At 35.6% G+C, this 19,490-nt stretch overlaps 1 protein-coding gene across 7 annotated transcripts in view; it reads right to left on the bottom strand.

Moving 5' to 3' along the window:
• CTPS2 (CTP synthase 2) overlaps positions 1-13,532 on the bottom strand; it is a 148,406-nt gene extending 134,874 nt beyond the window's left edge. For 2 of the 7 annotated variants that reach the window (XM_051984447.1, XM_051984448.1), the window contains exons 1-4: positions 13,001-13,052; positions 10,261-10,467; positions 725-895; positions 62-162 (exon numbers count right to left, since the gene is read on the bottom strand). In XM_051984447.1, coding sequence (XP_051840407.1) covers positions 62-162; positions 725-895; positions 10,261-10,426 — 438 coding nt within the window. In that variant the 5' untranslated portion in view covers positions 10,427-10,467; positions 13,001-13,052. The other 5 variants (XM_051984446.1, XM_051984449.1, XM_051984443.1 and 2 more) reach the window with 5 other exon arrangements.
• Between the last annotated feature and the right edge of the window lie 5,958 nt (positions 13,533-19,490).

The following is a 19,490-nucleotide window of genomic DNA, read 5'->3' as shown; positions in this document are numbered from 1 at the left end:
GCTGTTGCTCACTGAGTAATGCTTATCATTGAGAGTCAATACAAACATATCCCATACTTGCCTCTATGACACATATTTGGGGTTCTTCCTTGTGACCATCCACCGGAACTTTGGCCTGGTTCATCACCCATTCCTGAACAGCATCCGTAATATGAGGAACAACTAGAAAAGACAACAAATGTAAAATTATTCATTACTGCTACTGAGTGTCTATTTAAGCTATCCTAATAACACAGATATGAAGGCTTCCAAATTCTTCTCTTCCTAAATGAAAGTTAACAAGATATTTTTCTTATACAAAACAAATTAGACATTTAATTACAGTAATTCTCAAAAACTGATACTAAAATTAACATTATAATGATATTTTATTTATTATTGCAAATGAATAAAATTAAAATATGTTCATTAAGATTTATTTCAAATCTTTTCTAATCAAATATACTCACCAGAGACTTAGATCCAATTTTAAATATTTAAACTGATCAACAAAAACCTCTGAGGATATGAATTCACATTCAGGTCACAATATAATAAGACGTCAAAACTTCAGGAGGTTTTTTAAAAGGAGAAATGATTCAGTTTCGTAAGATGAACACATGGCTGTTTGCTATTTTCACAAGTTTATAATTTGAAGGTATGATATTTTATATTAAAAATGTATGCACACAAAAGAAAATCAAAGCCTTTATTTTTTAAAAGCTGAAAAGATTCATAGGCATACCTTGTACTGTTTTCCCCAAGTAATCACCATGTCTTTCTTTATTGATTACATGCTGATATATCTTCCCTGTAGTGATATTGTTGTCTTTATAAAGGTTAATATCCAAAAACCTTTCATAATTTCCCAAGTCTAGATCAACTTCTCCACCATCATTTAATACAAACACTTCACCTGAAAAAAAGATCAAAACAATGTTTAGAGTTTTTTAAAAATAGCTTGGGACAGCTAGGTGATGCAACAGAAAGAAAACAAGGCCTGGAATCAGAAGAACTAAGTTTATTTATTTTTTTTAATATTCTTTTTTTTTTTAATTAACGCTTTTTATTTACAAAACATATGGATAGGTAATTTTTCAACATTGACCCTTGCAAAACCTTTTGTTCCAAATTTTCCCTTCCTTTCCCCCACCTCCTCCCCAAGCTAGCAGGTAGTCTAATACATGTTAAATATGTTAAAATATATGTTAAATCCAATATATGTATACATATGTATAGTTATCTTACTGTACAAGAAAAATCAGATCAAGAAGGAAGAAAAAAACTGAGAAAGAAAATAAAATGCAAGCAAAAAACAATAGAATGAGAATGCTATGTTGTGGTTCACACTCAGTTCCCACGGTCCTCTCTCTGGGTATAGATGGCTGTCTTTATCACTGAACAAGTGGCACTGGTTTGAATCATTTCATTGTTGAAGAGAGCCACATCCATTAGAATTGATCACTGTATAGTCTTGTTGTTGTTGTGTATTATGATCTCCTGGTTCTGCTCATTTCACTCAGCATCAGTTCATGTAAGTCTCTCTAGGCCTTTCTGAAATCATCCTGCTGGTCATTTCTTACAGAACAATAGCAGTCCATAACATTCATATACCATAACTTATTCAGCCATCCTTCAATTGATGAGCATCCATTCAAGTTTCCAATTTCTTGCAACTAACAAGAGGGCTGCCACAAACATTTTTGCATATGTGGGTCCTTTTCCCTCCTTTAAGATCTCTTTGGGATATAATCCCAGTAGAAACACTGCTGGATCAACTAGTATGCACAATTTGATAACTTTCTGAGCATAGTTCCAAATTGTTCTCCAGAATGGTTGGATCCATTTACAGTTACACCAACAATGTATCCGTGATCGGGTTTTCCCACACCCCTCCAACATTGGTCATTATCATTTCCTGCCATCTTAGCCAATCTGACAAATGTGTAGTGGTATCTCAGAGTTAAAACCTAAGTTTAAATCAACTTCAGAAACATATTAGATGTATGACCTTGAGTCAATCAATTAACCTTGTTTGCCTTATTTTCTTCATCTGTAAAATGAGCTGGAGAAAGAAATAGCAAACTACTCCATTATCTTTGCCAAGAAATTCCCAAATGGGGTCAGACATGGCTAAAAAATGATTTGACAACAAAATAATGTTAGCATCCTAATAAATATGAAAACTTTCTATCATACTTTAACAGGGGTAAGGATAAATAAGGCCTGGACTTATGATTTCACTGATAAAAGGAACTCTCTCTCTCTCTCTGTCAGTTTAATCAATAAGCATTTATTAAATACCTGTTTTTGTGCCAGGAGCTACTACTCTCAAAAAATTGCTTTCAAAATATTTTAAATCACTGTTAGAAAAATGCAAATTAAACAACTCTGAAGGGTCACTTTACATTTCTCAGATTGCCTAAAATGACAGGAAAAGATAATGATAAATGTTAGAGGGAAAGTGAAAAAACTGGGATTCTAATACATTGTTGGTAGAATTTACAACCATTCTAGAGAGCAATTTGAAGCTATGCTCAAAAGCTCAAAATGGTGCATATCCTTTGACCTAGCAGTGTTTCTCTTAGGCCTATATCCCAAAGAGATTTTAAAGGAAGGAAAGGGCCCCACATGTGCAAAAATATTTGTAATAGCCCTTTTTGTAGTGGCAAGGAATTGGAAACAGAATGGATGCCATCAGTTGGGGAATGGCTGAATAAGTTAGGCTGAATCAGTAGGGGAATGGCTGAATATGAATGTTATGGAATATTATTGTTCTATAAAAATAATCAGCAGGATGATTTCAGAAAGGCCTAGAGAGCTGATACTAAGTGAAGTAAGTAGAACCAAGAAAACACTGTAAACGGCAATAAGCTTATGTGATGATCAGCTGTGACAGATTTGTCTCTTTTCAACAATGAGGTGATTCAAGCCAGTTTTAAGATTTGTGATGGACAGAGCCATCTGCATCCAGAGAGACTACTATGGGGATTGAAGGTGGATCCTAACATAGTATTTTCACCTTTTTTTGTTGTTTTTTGCTTGCTTGGTTTTTAACTTGGTTTTTCTTTTGATTTGATTTTTCTTGTGCAACATGATAAATGTGGAAATATGTTTAGAAGAATTATTTATTCTTGTTTAACTTATACGGGATTACTTGTTGTTTAGGAGAAGGAGGGAAAAAATTTGGAACACAGATTTTGCAAGGGTGAATGCTGAAAACTAGCTTTGCATATATTTTGCTTTTTAGATCTTTTTTTTTCCCCCTGAGGCAATTGGGGTTAAATGACTTGCCTAGGGTCACACAGTTAGGAAGTGTTATGGCTGGTGATTAAGTGATTTGCCCAGCTAATAAATATCTGAGCCCAGATCAATCTTCCTGATTTTGTGGACTATGATGCCTCCTAACAGCCCACCCTAATGACACGCTACAGCTAAAAAATACATTTAACTTAATAAAAATCTCAATTTTTTCAACTTAGGCTGGTCCTGGGATTGTGAACATTACTGTTCATCATCTGTCCACTCTCAAAGCCTTTTCAGTTTGGTAGGATTTGTCAAACCTTAAGTTTTGCTGAGAGGCAAGATCCTAAGTTCATCTCCACTATACAATGAAGTATAAAAGTATTGATGTGAAATATAAGTGTATGTACAATGTATGTATATTCTGCCTAATAACTTTTATTTCACTAAAAAAAATCTACTTTTAATCATCAATATGTTTGGATGAAAACCTCTAGCAAAAATTTTACTAATAAACAGGAGAAACATCTACTTTTTTCATCCAAAAAATGGAAACTAAAAGGATCACTTCCCTCTTATTGGGGACTGGTTAAATAAATGATATGTGACTATAATGGAATATTATGCCCTAAGAAATGAAATTTCTCTTTTTTTATATTTAATATTTTATTTTTTCAATTATATATAAAAACAATTTAAAAGTTTTTTTTTCCTATTTTGAGTTCCAAATTCTTTCCTTTTCTTTCTCCTCATTAAGAAGGCAAGCAATTTGACATAGGTTATACATAAGAAGTTAGGGAAGACTGGGGAGATTTCTAAAAAGTAATGTTGAATGAAATAAGCAGAACTAAAAGAAAAATGTAAAATTTTCCAACAATATTATAAAGATTTGGAACATTGATCAGTGCAATGATTAAACTACTATCAGCAGAGGGCTGATGATGAAACATAAAACCTACCATTTGTCAGAGAAGTGCAGGACTTAAAATGTAGAACAAGACATACATTTTTAAGCATGGCTAGTCTGTGAGTTTGTTTTGCAGGACTATGAATATTTGTTATAAAGGTTTTCCTTTTTTCTCTTTTTAAAAGTTGCTCAGAATTGGGGGTAGTAAAAGGGAGAAATAAATGCTTAGAAAATTATTTTTTTTTAAACAAAATGAGACATTAGGGTTTTTTTTTTTTTTTAAAAGGAAATGCCTCCGGTTCTTTTGATGAAACCTGTTATTGTCATCTGAATCTGTTTACTTAAAATTTTCCCTCCTCAAGATTTTGCTTTTCCAAATTCATCATATTTCACAAAAGATTTTAAAAAGGTAATAATTAACTTCAGAGCACCAGCATCTTCTACTTTGAAACTGTTAGGACTAAATTTTGAATTAGATTATTTTGAATAAAACTTCAATTTTTAGAAAGATAAAAGGAAATAATGCAGTCACTAATTAAGAAGAAACGTCTCTAGGTCTCCATTATACTTGCGAAACATGGACCATCCTCATTATGGGTCAGCTTTTCTAAAGCTGCTTTAGAAGAATTAAACATCTTATTGACAATTCCAAACTCAGTTTGAAGCCTCAATTGTCAATGCTGGAAATCATAATGAAAAATATCCAACTGTCTGAAGAAGCATTCTTATATCTCATAATAATTCCCATAAGTGTTTTTTCTGTCTGACAACCCTCTCTTATTCTGAAGCTGAAAAAAAAAAAAAAAAGCCAGATTGAAAGAACTCATGATTATAATTCTCTGTGCTTAATACACAGCTGATTTACTTCCTGCTTAAAATGCATTTTAATCCATTAACCCAGGATTGCAGAAAGAAGCCAAGTTTAATATCTTCAACATTTCCTTTGGCAGCAATTTTCTCAGGTCTACAAATTGTGAGGATAGCCATGTGACCTAATCCTGTGATACCTCAATGAACCTTCAATTATTTTGGGTATATTTTGAAATAAACAAATTTTCTTTGAATTCATTTATTTATGAAAGTGAATTTTCGGGGACATTAGATGACATAGTACATAGAGCACCCACCCCAGTATGCATTCAAATCCAACCTCACTTGCTAACTGTGGAACCCTGATTGCTTCCCCCCCAAAAAAAGTGAATTCTCAAATTCCAAAGCATTTTTCCATATTTGGAGACAGTAGTTGTGATACCAAAACTAATTCCAAAAGTATGGAAACAACTGCTTTTGTGGTTAGTATTAACATTATTTTAAAAACCATGTTAGAAGAAATTATTTTTTAAAATCTGTACTAAAAAAATTCTTGTCATCTCCATAAGATTGAGCCCAATATTATTCTCATTCTAATCTTTTCTTGTCCACTAGTTACTTCTCTGCAGACTATAATCATACCCAAGTCTCTCCAATTACCTCCCCAAAAAATTTCACTAGATTTCACCATCCTCACTAGATATGTTCTATCTTTTTTTCCCTTTGTCAATCAAATTCCTTGAAAAAACTACCCATGTTCAGTGCTTCCAGTTATCAGTCTTTTAAGAACTCAAAAATCTGACTTCTAAACTTTACCACTGAATTAAAACTGCTCTTATCAATGCTTTTAATTGCTAAATTTAATGGCCTCTTCTCAACCCTCATCTTTCCTGACTTTGTCAACTGGACTGGAACCAGCCCCCAATCTGTGGGTGGCCCATAAAGTAGGCTTGAGATAAGAGAGTCAGGACACAAACAGAAATTTAATTAATTTCAAAGTGAAGTAAAGAACAGGCAGCCAGACACCTACTGCTGCTGATTCTGGGTCACTTGTATACAAGAAAAGGGTTGGCCCACAACACAGTCATTATTAGATAGATAGATCCAGAGATAGTTCTCATGGGTTAGCATTTTTGGGGACAATATTTTGGTGTCTCAAGTTTTTTGAATTCCAGTCCCATATTACCAATTCATTATTAGATATTTCCAATAGTTTTAAAGCAGAGCTCATCAACTTTCCCTCAGTCTACTCTTCTTACCCACTTCCCCTATCACTACTGAGAGTACCAACTTTCTAAAGACTCAGGTTCACAATCTTGGTCTCATCATTCCACATACCTAATGAATTACTAAATCTTATTTTTTCATACACTGCTACCAAATGTGAAGCTAGAATTAGGTGTTTCAGTGGATAAACCTCTAGGCCTGGAGTCAGGAATACCTGAATTCAAATTCAACTTCAGACGCTTTCTAGCTGTGTGATCCTAGACAAGCCACTCAACCAATGTTTACCTTAATCCACTGGAGAAAGAAATAGAAACTGATTCTTTGCCAAGAAAACTCCATGGACAATAAGATCCATGGGATCATGAACAATTAAGCAACAATACCTTCCATGTACTCCCTCAATGCTGGCCCACTGGCTGTTCTGGACATCCCATGCCATTACACTTTGTCCCCATCCCCTCATTGGACTGCATTCCTTCCTCAACTCCGCTATTCCATAATTTTCTTCAAAATTCAGTTATTTAGGTTTAGTCCTACAATCAATGGCATAATGCCCCTTTTCTGATTCCCTTCCATGCTTGTGTACCACCCTACAAAACTGCCTCAGCTCCATTTTGCAAATCCTTATGATATATCAGAAACCCCAATAGACCAAAAGAGACCAACAGACCCCAATACTTTTCTAATACACTCAGGCATCTTGGCCTTGGGAACAATATAGTAACCTTAAGAACGTAGCTATTGGAAAGGATATAGCACAGCCTTGGAGAATGTGTGTGAAAGAAAGGGAGTTGGACCCGCTATCTTTATTCCACCAAAATATCCTTCAAGGATGTCTGGTTTGTCATACAAAAGTCTGGGCTTCTATCTTTCATCTGGACTCAAAGAGTACTTCTTAGTTTTGTGAGAGAAGGGAAGAGGGGGGGTGCATTGTTAGCTCTCATTACCAAACATCCCACCAACCATGCTGACCCCAATCCTATGATGTCATTTACCTGGCTCTGTTCTTTGTTCCATATACCCCAACTCCATTTTTCACAGTTTTTTTCTATAAATTTAACTATTTGCTCCTTGCTCTTGGCTATCTTCCTCTCTGAGAATTTAGCCTGTTTTAATTAGCATTACAATTATAATCTTTGCCTCCTGACTTAGAAATTACCTAAACTTCCAAATTCTTTGGGGATACCCCACAACACCAATCCAGAATCCCAATACATTTGGGGGATTTCCTATGACCCTGAACTTTAATACTTATGTGTGTGTATAAATAAATATATTTGAGAGAGAAAAGAGAGAGTAATCTCCCCCATTAGAATATAAGCTACTTGAGCTTAGAAAATGTTTCATTTTTGTCCTGGCACACAGTGGGTGCTTAATACATGTTTACTGAAGTGGAGGGGAAAGAACCCACAGGCAGAATCTATATTATTCAAAGAATTATGAAGTGAAATCTTGAAAAGACTTTAGAAATCCTTTTTTCAGACCCCTCATTTACTATTGAAGGGGCTAGAACCGAAGAGTTTAACTGATTTGCCAAAGGTCTTATGGTGATAGAACTAAGATTATCACAATATTAATATTTAAAACTTTGTTAGTTAATCGACTTTGTACTTATGTACTCTCTGCCTCTCTCTGTGAATTTCTATTTGTCTCGCTCTCTTTTCCAACTTAATTTTTCACACTTCAAAAATCTTATTTCAGGATTTATCTCCCAACTATCCCAAACTGCCTCATTCTCCAACTTCTCCTCTGGAGCCCATCCAACCCCATTCAATCATGATTTTCCAGTCTAAATTACTCAGGCAATTTTAAGTAACCTATGCAAAAAAAAAAAAAAAAAGTAATACACTTATTTGACTTTGGAATAAATTTAGATCTCTCTTAACTATAGCTGAATTAGGCTATTAGTAAAATTCGTTTGAAATTACCTCAGGTTTGACAAGTGACTCAATGAAGTGGTTAAGTAGAAATATACAAAAGTAATTCAAGAGCTTTAATTTACAGTTTAAAAGCCTCTTTATAGGCCACTTTAGGATCCAATTTAGAAAATTTAAATCAAATCAACAAGGTGGAGTTGCAAAATGATTCAACCATTCTGAAAAGCAATCTGGAACTATGCCTAAAGGGCTATAAAACTATGCATTCAGACCCAGCAGTGCCATTACGGGGTATATATCCCAAGGAAATCATAAAAGAGGAAAAAGGACCCACATGTGCAAAAATGTTTGTAGCAGCTCTTTTTGTGACGGCAAAGAATTGGAAAAAGAGTGGATGCCCATCAATTGAGGAATGGCTGAACAAGTTGTGGTACATGAAAGTAATGGAATATTATTGTTCTTTAAAAAATGATGAACAAGCTGGTTATAGAAAGCCTTGGAAAGATTTATGTGAATTGATGTTGAGAGAAACAAGCAGAATCAGGAATAAAGGCTTGGAAAGATTTATGTGAACTGATGTTGAGAGAAACAAGCAGAATCAGGAATATAGTGTACACAGTAACAGCAAAAAAATTTAAATGATGATGAAGAATGATGATCAACTATGAAAGGTTCAGTAGTTCAGTGATCCAAAGCAATTCCAATAGACTTTGGACCAAAAAAGAGCTAAGGAGACTGCATGTAAATCAACATATGCTATGTTCCCTTTTTTTTTCCTGGTTTTTTTTTATCTCTTCTATGGTTTTTCTCTCCCAACAATTAAAAAAAATCAAATTAACAAGCATTTATCAACAAGCATCTTCTATGTACTAGACACTGTGCTAAGTGACAGAGATATAAAACGGTCTCTACTCACAAGGAAATATGTTGAGAGACACTGGACAAGTAGATAGAGAATTAACCTTAGATTCATGATAATCTAAATTCAAATCCTGCTTCTACCACTATAGTTGTGTGACCATAGACTCAACCTCTCATTGTGCCAGATAACTCTTAACACTGTACTGTTTGCAGGACATTTGCTGATCATTGGACAGGTAAAAGGAATGTCCCATACTGAAAAAAGTCAAAGGTCCAATTTTTTTTTAAGGAGCTTAAAAGTTAAAGACTATTTTCAGAGGATAAAGAGCTGAGTCAAAAGTTTCGGGCTAGTGGCAAAAAATTGGAAAATGAGTAAATGCCCATCATTTGAGGAATGTCTGAATAAACTGTGGCATATGAAAGTAATAGAATATTATTGTTATATTAAAAATGATGAACAGGCTGATTTTAGAAAGGCCTGGAAAGATTTACATGAATTGATACTAAATAAAACAAGCAGAACCAGGAAAACATTGTACACAGCAACAGCAGGACTGTGCAATGGTCAACTATGATTAGACTTGGTTCTTCTTGGTTCAGTGATCCAAGGAAATCCCAATAAACTTTGGATAGGAAAAAAAACATCTGCATTCCAAGAACTATGAAGACTGAATGTAAATCAACACATGCTACATTCACTTTCTTTTTTCTCATTATTTTTTCCTTTTGTTTTGATTTTTCTCTCCAAATATGATTTACATGAAAATATGTAAAAATTAATGTACACATATAACCAAAAAAAGTTTTATATGTAACTTGAGAAAATAAAAAAAAAATTTTAATGGAAAAAAAAAGTTTCAGGCTATAGATAAGTCAGTTGTTTTCTTAAATAACAAGCTGCAGCCACAGAAGAAATATAAGAAATTTCCAGACGCCAGGAAATCAAACAAGTCTAATCCAAAAGAATGGAGCAGTGGTACCACAGTGCATAGAGTACCCGGCCTGAAATCAGGAAGACTCATATCTCTGAATTCAAATCCAGCCTCAGATCGTCCCTAGCTAGATCCTGGGCAAGTCACTAAATCCCATTTGTTCAGTTTCCTGATCTGTAAAATGAGCTAGAAAAGGAAATGGCAAACCACTCCAATATCTTTGCCAAGAAAACCCCAAAAAGAGTTCAGGAAGAGTCAGACATAACTGAACAATAACAAACCTCAAAGAAGGGGTATTAGGCTGTCCTAATATAGCTCACTCCCATTTGAATTTTTAATTTTTTCCTGAAATATATACCACCATCCCTAAGAAAGGGAAATCATGATGTATTAAATAGCCATAAAAGCATATTCTCTACTATACCATGCTCATAGGGTGAAAAGGTTCCAGCATCAATGTTAATGTAGGGATCGATTTTGATGGCTGTCACTCGGAGACCACATGATTTTAGGATAGTACCAATGCTGCTTGCAATGATCCCTTTTCCAATGCCAGAGATGACCCCACCAGTGACCAGTATATACTTCATTGGCAACCCAAAGGCCAGAGGCCAGTATCCAAATCTGGAATCTGAAAGAAAAAAAGCAGTTATCACAACACAGAAAGAATGTTTTTATTTTATTTTCTTTTATTTTTTAATAAATTGGATATTTTGAGTTAAATTTTAAAAGTAAACACAGCTTACATCTGAATTTCAAAAAACTCATTTCCAACAGTCAGTTATAAACACTTGAAAAAGACCCTATTTTCAAGATTTTCTAACTTTTGTTTTCAACAGCAGAAAGTGAAGAATATTCTATACAAAGATGCCAATCTATTTTTTTGCAGTAATTCTATTCATTCCCAGGACACTTAATGCTAGCCTGTCACATTTAGATATCAAGTAAGAAGGAGGTGGAGAGAAACCTAAGATTTTGTGGTGTGATAAATATGAGAAAGGTATAGTTTTCTTTTCCTATTTCCCCTCCCACACACATCCTTTCATTTTGAAAAGCTTCTAGGAAGACTTAATTCTATTTGATTTTCCATCTAGAATTCTGTTACTTCTCATCAATATATCCAAAATTGGATATCAACACATCCAATAAATTTCCTTCTTTTCCTTTCCAGGTTAAAGATCCAACTAAAAGATGTCATTTTATTACACAATAATAACATACACTTAATTTATGGTATAGGGCAGGGCTTAAACTTTTTCCATTCCAGACCTCTTTTAGTCCAAGAAATTTTACAAGACTCCAAGTATATAAGTACATAAAATAGACATACAAATCAAACATTTACTGATAACAAATCATAATTTTGTGATTCCCCTCCCATATGTATGGGGTTGAATTCATAGTTTACTATGAGTGTAAAGGGCAGTAAATGTTCCTTTTTAAATGTTTCTAACTTTTATAGAAGTTTCTTCACACTATAGATTCTATTGCTCATTTCAAGATAGATGTCCATCCTCTTATAAATACTGTCAATATCTGCTGTCTCCAATGTGAGCTCCAATGTAAGGTCCTTTTGTATCTTATAGACACCTCTGGAATGAATATTAAAATGCCAAGCTTTGAGTTCATCACGTTCCCAAACTGAGTTGTTCCAATAGTTAACTACTGATAAATTAAAACTGGTCCACAGAATACTTACTCAACATGTCTTCGTTTAAAGAATAAGTTACTTACAGATATAAAATCTTGCTTCTTCCCACTATCCACTTCACAAACTGCTCTATGAGACAAGTATTTTAAAGCATTAAAGCTTTGTACGAGCAGGAATTTTCTAATTACTGTAAAGTAATTTTATAAAAGATGTCTAATCATACATACTGGCTTGAAGGCCAGTTTGTTCACACAAGTATTCTTCATACTTCAGTGAAGTCATGCAAAGTCTTGCCTTAAGCAAGTTTTACAGCGGGTTTAGCAATCCTAAAGTCTTTCTCACTAGGGTTCACCAGAACACTTCCAAGTTTAAGAGATTAAAATTTCATCTGCATTGTCTGATGCTTTTAGCTATTGAAAAAGTCCTTCCAATTATACAAGAAGCTTCAGACATGATGTCAATCATCTTTATGAGTAATTTTATTACTTTTAGAAATCCCAAAACATTCCAAATGAATAAAATTAACTCAAGGTTCGGTTTAAAAACAAACTTTTCTCTGGGCGGAGAGAAAGGAGGACATGCATTTACCCAGCAGAAAATAAATTAAAGAGCAAGACACACTTCCATTCCCGCTCCACAGAGGGAGAAGTCCCCAAGAGGGTAGATGTTTTCGGGGAGAAAGAGTTAGGGGAACAAAGAGCGGTTGGAGGTAATTAACCTTCTTCTCTATGAAATTATGCAATCGGAAGAAAGCTGAAGAAAAACAAGCAGAAGAGAGCTTTACTTACTAGAGAGGCAGGTGCAAGGGCAGCAAGGGGAGGCTGATTTCCTTGCTTTGCAGTACACTCGCTACATATAATCCATCTACCTTCTTTCCCCTCCCCCTTCCCCCCAGGCTTGGACCTCCTCACCTAAATTCAGGTCATAGCTCCTATTCCCCACACCCACCTTTTTTTTTTTTTTTTTTTTTTTTTTTAATTATCTTAAGAGAAACTTGAAGAACGCGGTCCGGGCTGTGGGTCAGTGATTCCAACTCCCAGGAAAAGGAGGAGCGAGAGGATAGCTAGAGAACTTAACTGTGGCCGGAAAATGCGGGGAGAAGGACAAGCGTTAGCAGGACTAGGGGCCAAAGAACGCCAGCACCAAAAGGCCAGACAAAGGAGGCCGTCCCTGGGAGAAGGTTCAGAGAGCCCAGTCCCGGAGTTCGAGGCCCACAGCTGAGCCACGCAGGAACACTTTTGTGGGGGCTCAGGACCTCTAACTCTTCTTCCTAGTCCCTCCACGCTTGCACTGCAAAGAAGAGGGAGGCAGGGAGGAAGGAAAGAAGGAAGCAAGGAAGGGAGGTGTGCGGAGATCTAATGCAAAGGCCCAGGGCTGGGGAAGGAGGAGAGAGTTTCGTCCGCTCCCAAAAACAAGCATCCGTTCCCGACAGCAAAGGGAGGGAAGGGGGAGCCCAGAGGGCACGCGGGGAGGGGGGTGGGGAAGTTCCTGAGGACGCGAGGAGAGGAATTACCTGAGCCGCGAACCTAGGAGGTGGAAGAGAGACGGCGGGGGCGGTAATCACAAGCTCCTCCCACCCGCCCTGCCCAGCCCTTCCCCCCCTTCCCCTCCACTTCTTAGCTCACCTGTCTATGGCGCAGCCTCAGGGCTCTGTCCCAGGGGCCACTGTTAGCCAGGCCTGGAGGGGTAGGGGGAGATGGAGGCTTAGAATACTGGTACCCAGAGAGAAGATGTCCCGAATCCAAAATCCAGATAACTATGACCCGTTCCTTCGGCTTGGGTTTACTGCCTTTGCTACTCGGCTGTCCTTTTCCACCCCACCCGCTTTGTGAATGTACCCTGTTTATCCGGCAGTCCAAGGAAATCGCGGTGCTCTACGTTATTTTTAATAAAGCTTTCATGATTAAAAAAAAAATAGCAAGTCCACGAACGACCACTGTGTGCAGCAATCCTTTTATTTGCTTATGTTTACATAACTCTGGTTGAAATTCTGGTTTCTCTTGGCTTTTAATGTGTTTCGGAAAGAAAGTTAGCAATAATAATGTCCTCTACCGTCTTCTCACCAAAAAAAAAAAAAAAAAAAAAAAAAAAAAAAAACACTAACATTTTTTTAAATTCACCAAAGAGAACAAGTTCAGTACGGAGTTCCTATACAGGGTACAATTTTGAAAGTAAGGTGTAGTTTGTATAGAAGAATGTGTGTAGCCTCTTTCTGTTGTTGTTTGCTTGCATTTTTGTTTTTCTTCCCAGGTTATTTTTACCTTTCTAAATCCGATCTTTCTTGTGCAACAAGAGAGAACACTGTATAAATATGTACACATATATTATAGTTAAGAAATATTTTAATATGTTTAACATGTGTGAAACTGCCTGCCATCTAGGGAAGGGGGTGGAGGGAAGGAAGGGAAAAGTTGGAACAGAAGTCTTTGCAAGGGTCAATGTTGAAAAATTACCCATGCATATGCTCTGTCAATAAAAACTTATAATAATAAAAAAAAGAAGAATGTGTATCGATGTGTATGTGGGTGCATACACATTTGTATACATGGGTATATTTGGACGAGTAATAATATGTATTAATATAGAATATATACACCCTATCAATACACACTTATATAGTATAGATACAAATCTAAATATTGATATGTACATAAAATATTTATCTGTATAGATATATATACATAATATATCAATAGCAACACAATAAAAAGTATGAATATATATATCAAGCAATATACATCTATATATGTATATATAGATTTCCATTATACATTGTATATCAGTACATAGGCTATATGTACTATATGTCAATATAAACATTATGGTATGTGGATATATCTATATAGATAGAAAACCCCAAATGGGATCAGAAAAAGTCAAAACAACTGAAAATGATTGAACAATAACCATATCTATATAGATTGATATATACACAACATACATATGTAAATATACAGTATTTATATATACACAATACACACAAATATACATATATTTGAATATGCTGATATGTGTAGGTATATATTCTACATAGCAACATATACATATATACTATATCTCAACATCTACATCTAGATAGATATATACCAATAGATATTGATATATATGATACACATATTTGTGTGTTTGTACATATTAATATGTAGATATATTGACATCAACATATATAATATGCCCAACATATATACACTATATATCAATATACAGTTACATACCTATGTGTGTGTATATGTATATATATGTATGTTCCTAAAATCTTTGCACCAGTTTGAAGCTTCATAGCTTAAACTACACTAAGACTTTTGGAATGTCTTTCTAGTAATATGTAGGATATTCCAAAATGCGCTTTTTTTTAAGTTATTAAGTTCAGAGTTGAGAAACAAGGCCTTTTTTGATGAGCCAGGGAGTTTTGTAACTATGGAATACTGCATTTCCTGTCAGATGTTAATCACTGTGGTGGTTATTCTTTTAATATTTTATTTGATTTTAACCTCTGTTTCAAGGGCAAATCAGATGGATTGAGGCAAAGAGGAGATATTCAGAATTTAATGTGATTTAAAAACAAAACATATCTATAAAACTAAATGAATGGCCCCTTTGACTTCTCTCCTTGGCAGTTTTCCCACTTTTTCTTGCACTTAACATTATCCACAGGAGTAAATCCAAGTATCCATAGAATTAAAGATTGAAATGAACATTCAAGATCACCTAGTCTAACTCCCTCTCTTACAGATGAAAAGTCTGAAGCCAAAAAAAAGTTTTCTGGCTTGCCCAAGGTTGTACAGGTAAGGAGTAAAGATGTGATATGAACCCAGTTCTTCTGAAATAGTTTCTATTATTTGCCCTCTCAAGTTAACACAAAAAATTCAGAATACTCTAGAGCTTTACACATGCCTCCTTCTATAAAATAAAAATTATAGAATTCTGATCATTACTTTTAGCCAGTCATTTTAAAAATAAGAAACAGAAGTCCAAAGTTTTTAATTTGAACACTCAAATAGAGGTGGGAATCCATAAAATATAACATGTGCAAAAATAAGTATAATACCAAGTAAAGTGTAATAGGGTCAAGGTAGAGATCGTTATAAATTGTTCTACAAAAATATTGAGAAATGAGAGAATCCTTTTAGCCTACAGGATGCTTCAGGGGAGAGGTAAACAACAATTTTTTTTTTGGTATTATAATTTTTCTCATTATCAAAAGGCATGCAAAAAAAGTGCTTTTGTTGTTCAGTCCTGCCCAGCTCTTTCTGATCCTATTTGGGGTTTTCTTGGAAAAGATATAGGAGTAGTTTTGCCATTTCTTTCTTCATATCATTTTACAAATGAGAAAACTGGAGCAAAAGGGGTTAAGTGACTTGCCTAGGATCACACAACTATTAAATATCTAAAGACCTCTTTGAACTCTTTGAACTGGAGTCTTCCTGACCCCAGGCCAGGAGCTCTGTGCATTTTGCCGGGTAGCTGCCCAGCTTCCCAAAAAGGTAGAGAAGATTAAGTACTAGGGAGTAATTTGGCCTTATGATGTTAATGTTAGGGAATGTTTTCAATTGATTCAATAGACAAGTATTTACTGAATGTTTTTTATAGTTGTGAGATCTAATAACTGGTTGGGTTGAGAGATGTTTAAAAGAAATATAAAGATCAATTTGTCATCATATGGCTCTAGTATTCTTTCAGAAGTTTTCCCATTTACCATTTATATGTTTTCTGTGGTGTAAAATCAAGAAAAGTCTGAGAAGCACAGGCCTCATCAAATGGGGTAGATTCTCTGATCCCTTAGAAAACAAATGGAGATAATTGATAAATTTGATAAATGATCAAAGGACATGAACAGACAATTTTCAGGTGAACAAATTAAAACAAATAATTGTGAAAATTATTGAATTGTGAAAATAAATTGTGAAAAGGTATTCTAAATCACTATTGATCAGAGAAATGCAAATTAAGACAACTCTGAGATACCACTACACACCTCTTAGATTGGCTAAAATGACTGGAAAAGATAATGATAAGTGTGGGAAAACTGGGACACTAATATGTTATTGGTAGAATTGTGAACTGATCCAATTATTCTGGAGAGCAATATGGAATTCTGCCCAAAGGGCTATCAAACTGTGCATATCCTTTGATCTAATAGTGTCTCTCCTGGGTCTTTAATCCCAAAGAGATCTTTAAAAAGGGAAAAGGCCCCACATGTGAAAAAAAAATTGTAGCAACTCTTTTTGTAGTGGAACTGGAAACTGAGTGGATGCCCATCAATTGGAGAGTGGCTAAATAAGTTATGGTATATGATTTTAGAGAAGCCTGGAGAGACTTGCATGAACTGATGCTAAGTGAAATGAGCAGAACCAAGAGACCATTGTACACTGCAACTGCAAGATTATGTGATGATCAATCCTGGAAGACATGACTCTTTTCATCAGTGAGATGATTCAGGTCAATTCCAATGATCTTGTGAGGGAGAAAGCCATCTGCACCTAGAGATAGAACTATGGGCACTGAACGTGTATCACAACATAGTATTTGCACCTTTGGTTGTTGTTGTTTGCTTTCTTTTTGTTTGTTTTCTCATTTGTTTTTCTTTTTTGATATGATTTTTCTTGTGCAGCATGATAAATGTGGAAATATGTTTAGAAGAATTGCACATGTTTAACCTATATTGAATTATTTGCTGTTTAGGGAAGTAGAATGGGGAGGAAGGAGGAAGAAAAATTTGGAACACAAGGTTTTACAAGAGTGGATGTTGAAAACTATCTTTGCATGCATTTTGAAAATAAAAAACCATTATTAAAAAAAAAAGAAAATACATGGAGATATGTATTAATGGAAGTCACTTATACCTATCTATGAAATAAAATGAAGAATCACTAAAAAGCTCATAGAACAAAAAGTGAGATTTCATGTTTCTGCTCTCAAATATCTACTACTTCAACCTATATGGTCCCTTTGGGCTAAGCCCCAACTCCAACTGTTGGAATCCTTACTAACTGCTAACTAATTAGAGTTGATCTAATCTTACAAGAAGATGTTTTGGGCAGAACCTGAAACAAGGTACTAAGTAGAACTAATTAATACAAGGCTTGTGTTCACACCTTTACTCATTGGAGTTCAATGAGTTCACACCTCCCTTGAAGCTCTTTGGGCCAGAGAGCACTAGCATAAATAGAGCTTCAATGGGCCAGTCAAAGAAGTTCTTCAGAGAGTGAAGAAGCTACAAGTCGAGATTTCGCCAGAATGACATGAAGAGTAGAGCTGGCTGGAGGCTGAAGAAAGCAGAGGCAGAGGCTAAAGGACAGAACCTTTGGATTTGGAGACATCCGAAGGGCTCTAAGCCTCTAAACTGGCTGTGCTTTGAGAAGAACAAGAACGCCAACATTTGAACTCTAACATTTTGGCGCCCGAACAGGGACCGATTCAGATCCATCTGAACTAGATCACAATATCCAACTCCTAGTCTGACTATTCCAGGTTCAAGGTACTCTTTGGGTCTACAATCCTAAAACATGATTTTATTCATGATTGCCAACTGACAATATTTACTTTTCAACAGGAAACTTGGCAGAAACAATTTAGAGCAAAGGGATTTTATTGGAGCATAGTAAGAGATTTACTTCAGAGCATTTCCCCCCAAAACATAGGGCGCATCTTTCTTTATTGGAAAGTCAGTAAATATAGAAATCAAACATAAGGAATATGAGGAATACATGTAAATTGGGCAACTGAGCTCCAAAACTTCAGGGTTCCGGATGCCCTCCTAGGATGTCCCTAACTTGCTTCTTGTTCTGAGGTCAAAAGCTATTTTCTGCTGGGCACTTTGCTGGTTGAATATAATCCTACAGTCTCTAGCTTCTGGCTAAACAGAAATCCTTAGCTGGAACTTTGTTTGGCTCTTTTACCTTAGGACTAGAAAGAAATGTCACCAGTTCAGGCCCCTTGGAATTTTGACTTTGAGGCCTGCCCTTTAAAGTCTCAACAAGAAGATCTCTGGGCCAGGCAACAAACTTTGAACTTCTTCATATAAGGCTGGTGTTCACAATACAAAGCCTTGAATTCTCTCTTCTGGCTGAGTGTAAAGCAAGCATCTCTTATAGTCAAAAACTTCTACTACAAGAAGTTGTGTGTGGTACAGAGACCCTAATCCAAATTGACTACTCAGAAATCTATCAAAGTGAAGGTAGAAAGTTTTTATTAGAATCTCTCAAGAAGCAGGGAGTCCTTACCTCTGGGAAGTCCAGAAGGAAGAGGCTGAATTCACAGGAGAGCTCAGTTAAATAACCAACCCAACTCCTCCTCAAAATCCCCTTATGCAAAATTTTTACTCTAGATTGACTCTTGCAGTTACTTTTCCATTATATGGTGGATGGGGTGATAATGAGTTCACTAGAGATGAAATAACTACATAAAAATTTTTATTTCTTCAAGGTCACATTAAAAAAAAAGCAAAACTGAGGCCTAAGACTTCTCTTACTTTAGCAGACACTTTCTGAGAAACCACATTGCTTGCCCCATACAAAGCCATTGCTTATTGAGTGGCTATTGTGTTTCAGCCTTCATTCTCTAAGAGGACCAATGACATCACAAAAGAATTGTATTTAAGTGAGGCTGAACTGGGCAAAGTCATCCAAGTCTTTGAAGTCTGGGATGTAGTGGAAGACCTGGGCCATTAGACCTCTTAATTTAGTTTTTTCCTACTTCTCAGTTTGTCTAAGGCCACACCCATTCAATGAGTAAAGGATAGGTAAGAATTGAGACAAAAGAAAGACCAATTACCCGAACACATCCTACTGGGAGAAAATTCAATTCATTCTAAACCAAGGAAACCTAAAGGGAGAGAATTAGAGATTTGGGAAAGTTCCAGTGATTTGAATTTTAAATCTTAAATCTAGAAGCTCCTGTTGATGGATGGGTAGACAGGAAAGAAATTCTTTCTTTTTCCCCACCCAACACCCTGAACATTACAATTCAGAGAAGGATTGTGAGAAATAGATGGGCCTTTTTGG

This window comes from Antechinus flavipes, chromosome 3 (assembly GCF_016432865.1).
Source record: "Antechinus flavipes isolate AdamAnt ecotype Samford, QLD, Australia chromosome 3, AdamAnt_v2, whole genome shotgun sequence".
Lineage (NCBI taxonomy): Eukaryota > Metazoa > Chordata > Mammalia > Dasyuromorphia > Dasyuridae > Antechinus > Antechinus flavipes.
Note: the sequence above shows the minus strand (reverse complement) of the source record. Positions and strands in the feature narration are given on the sequence as shown.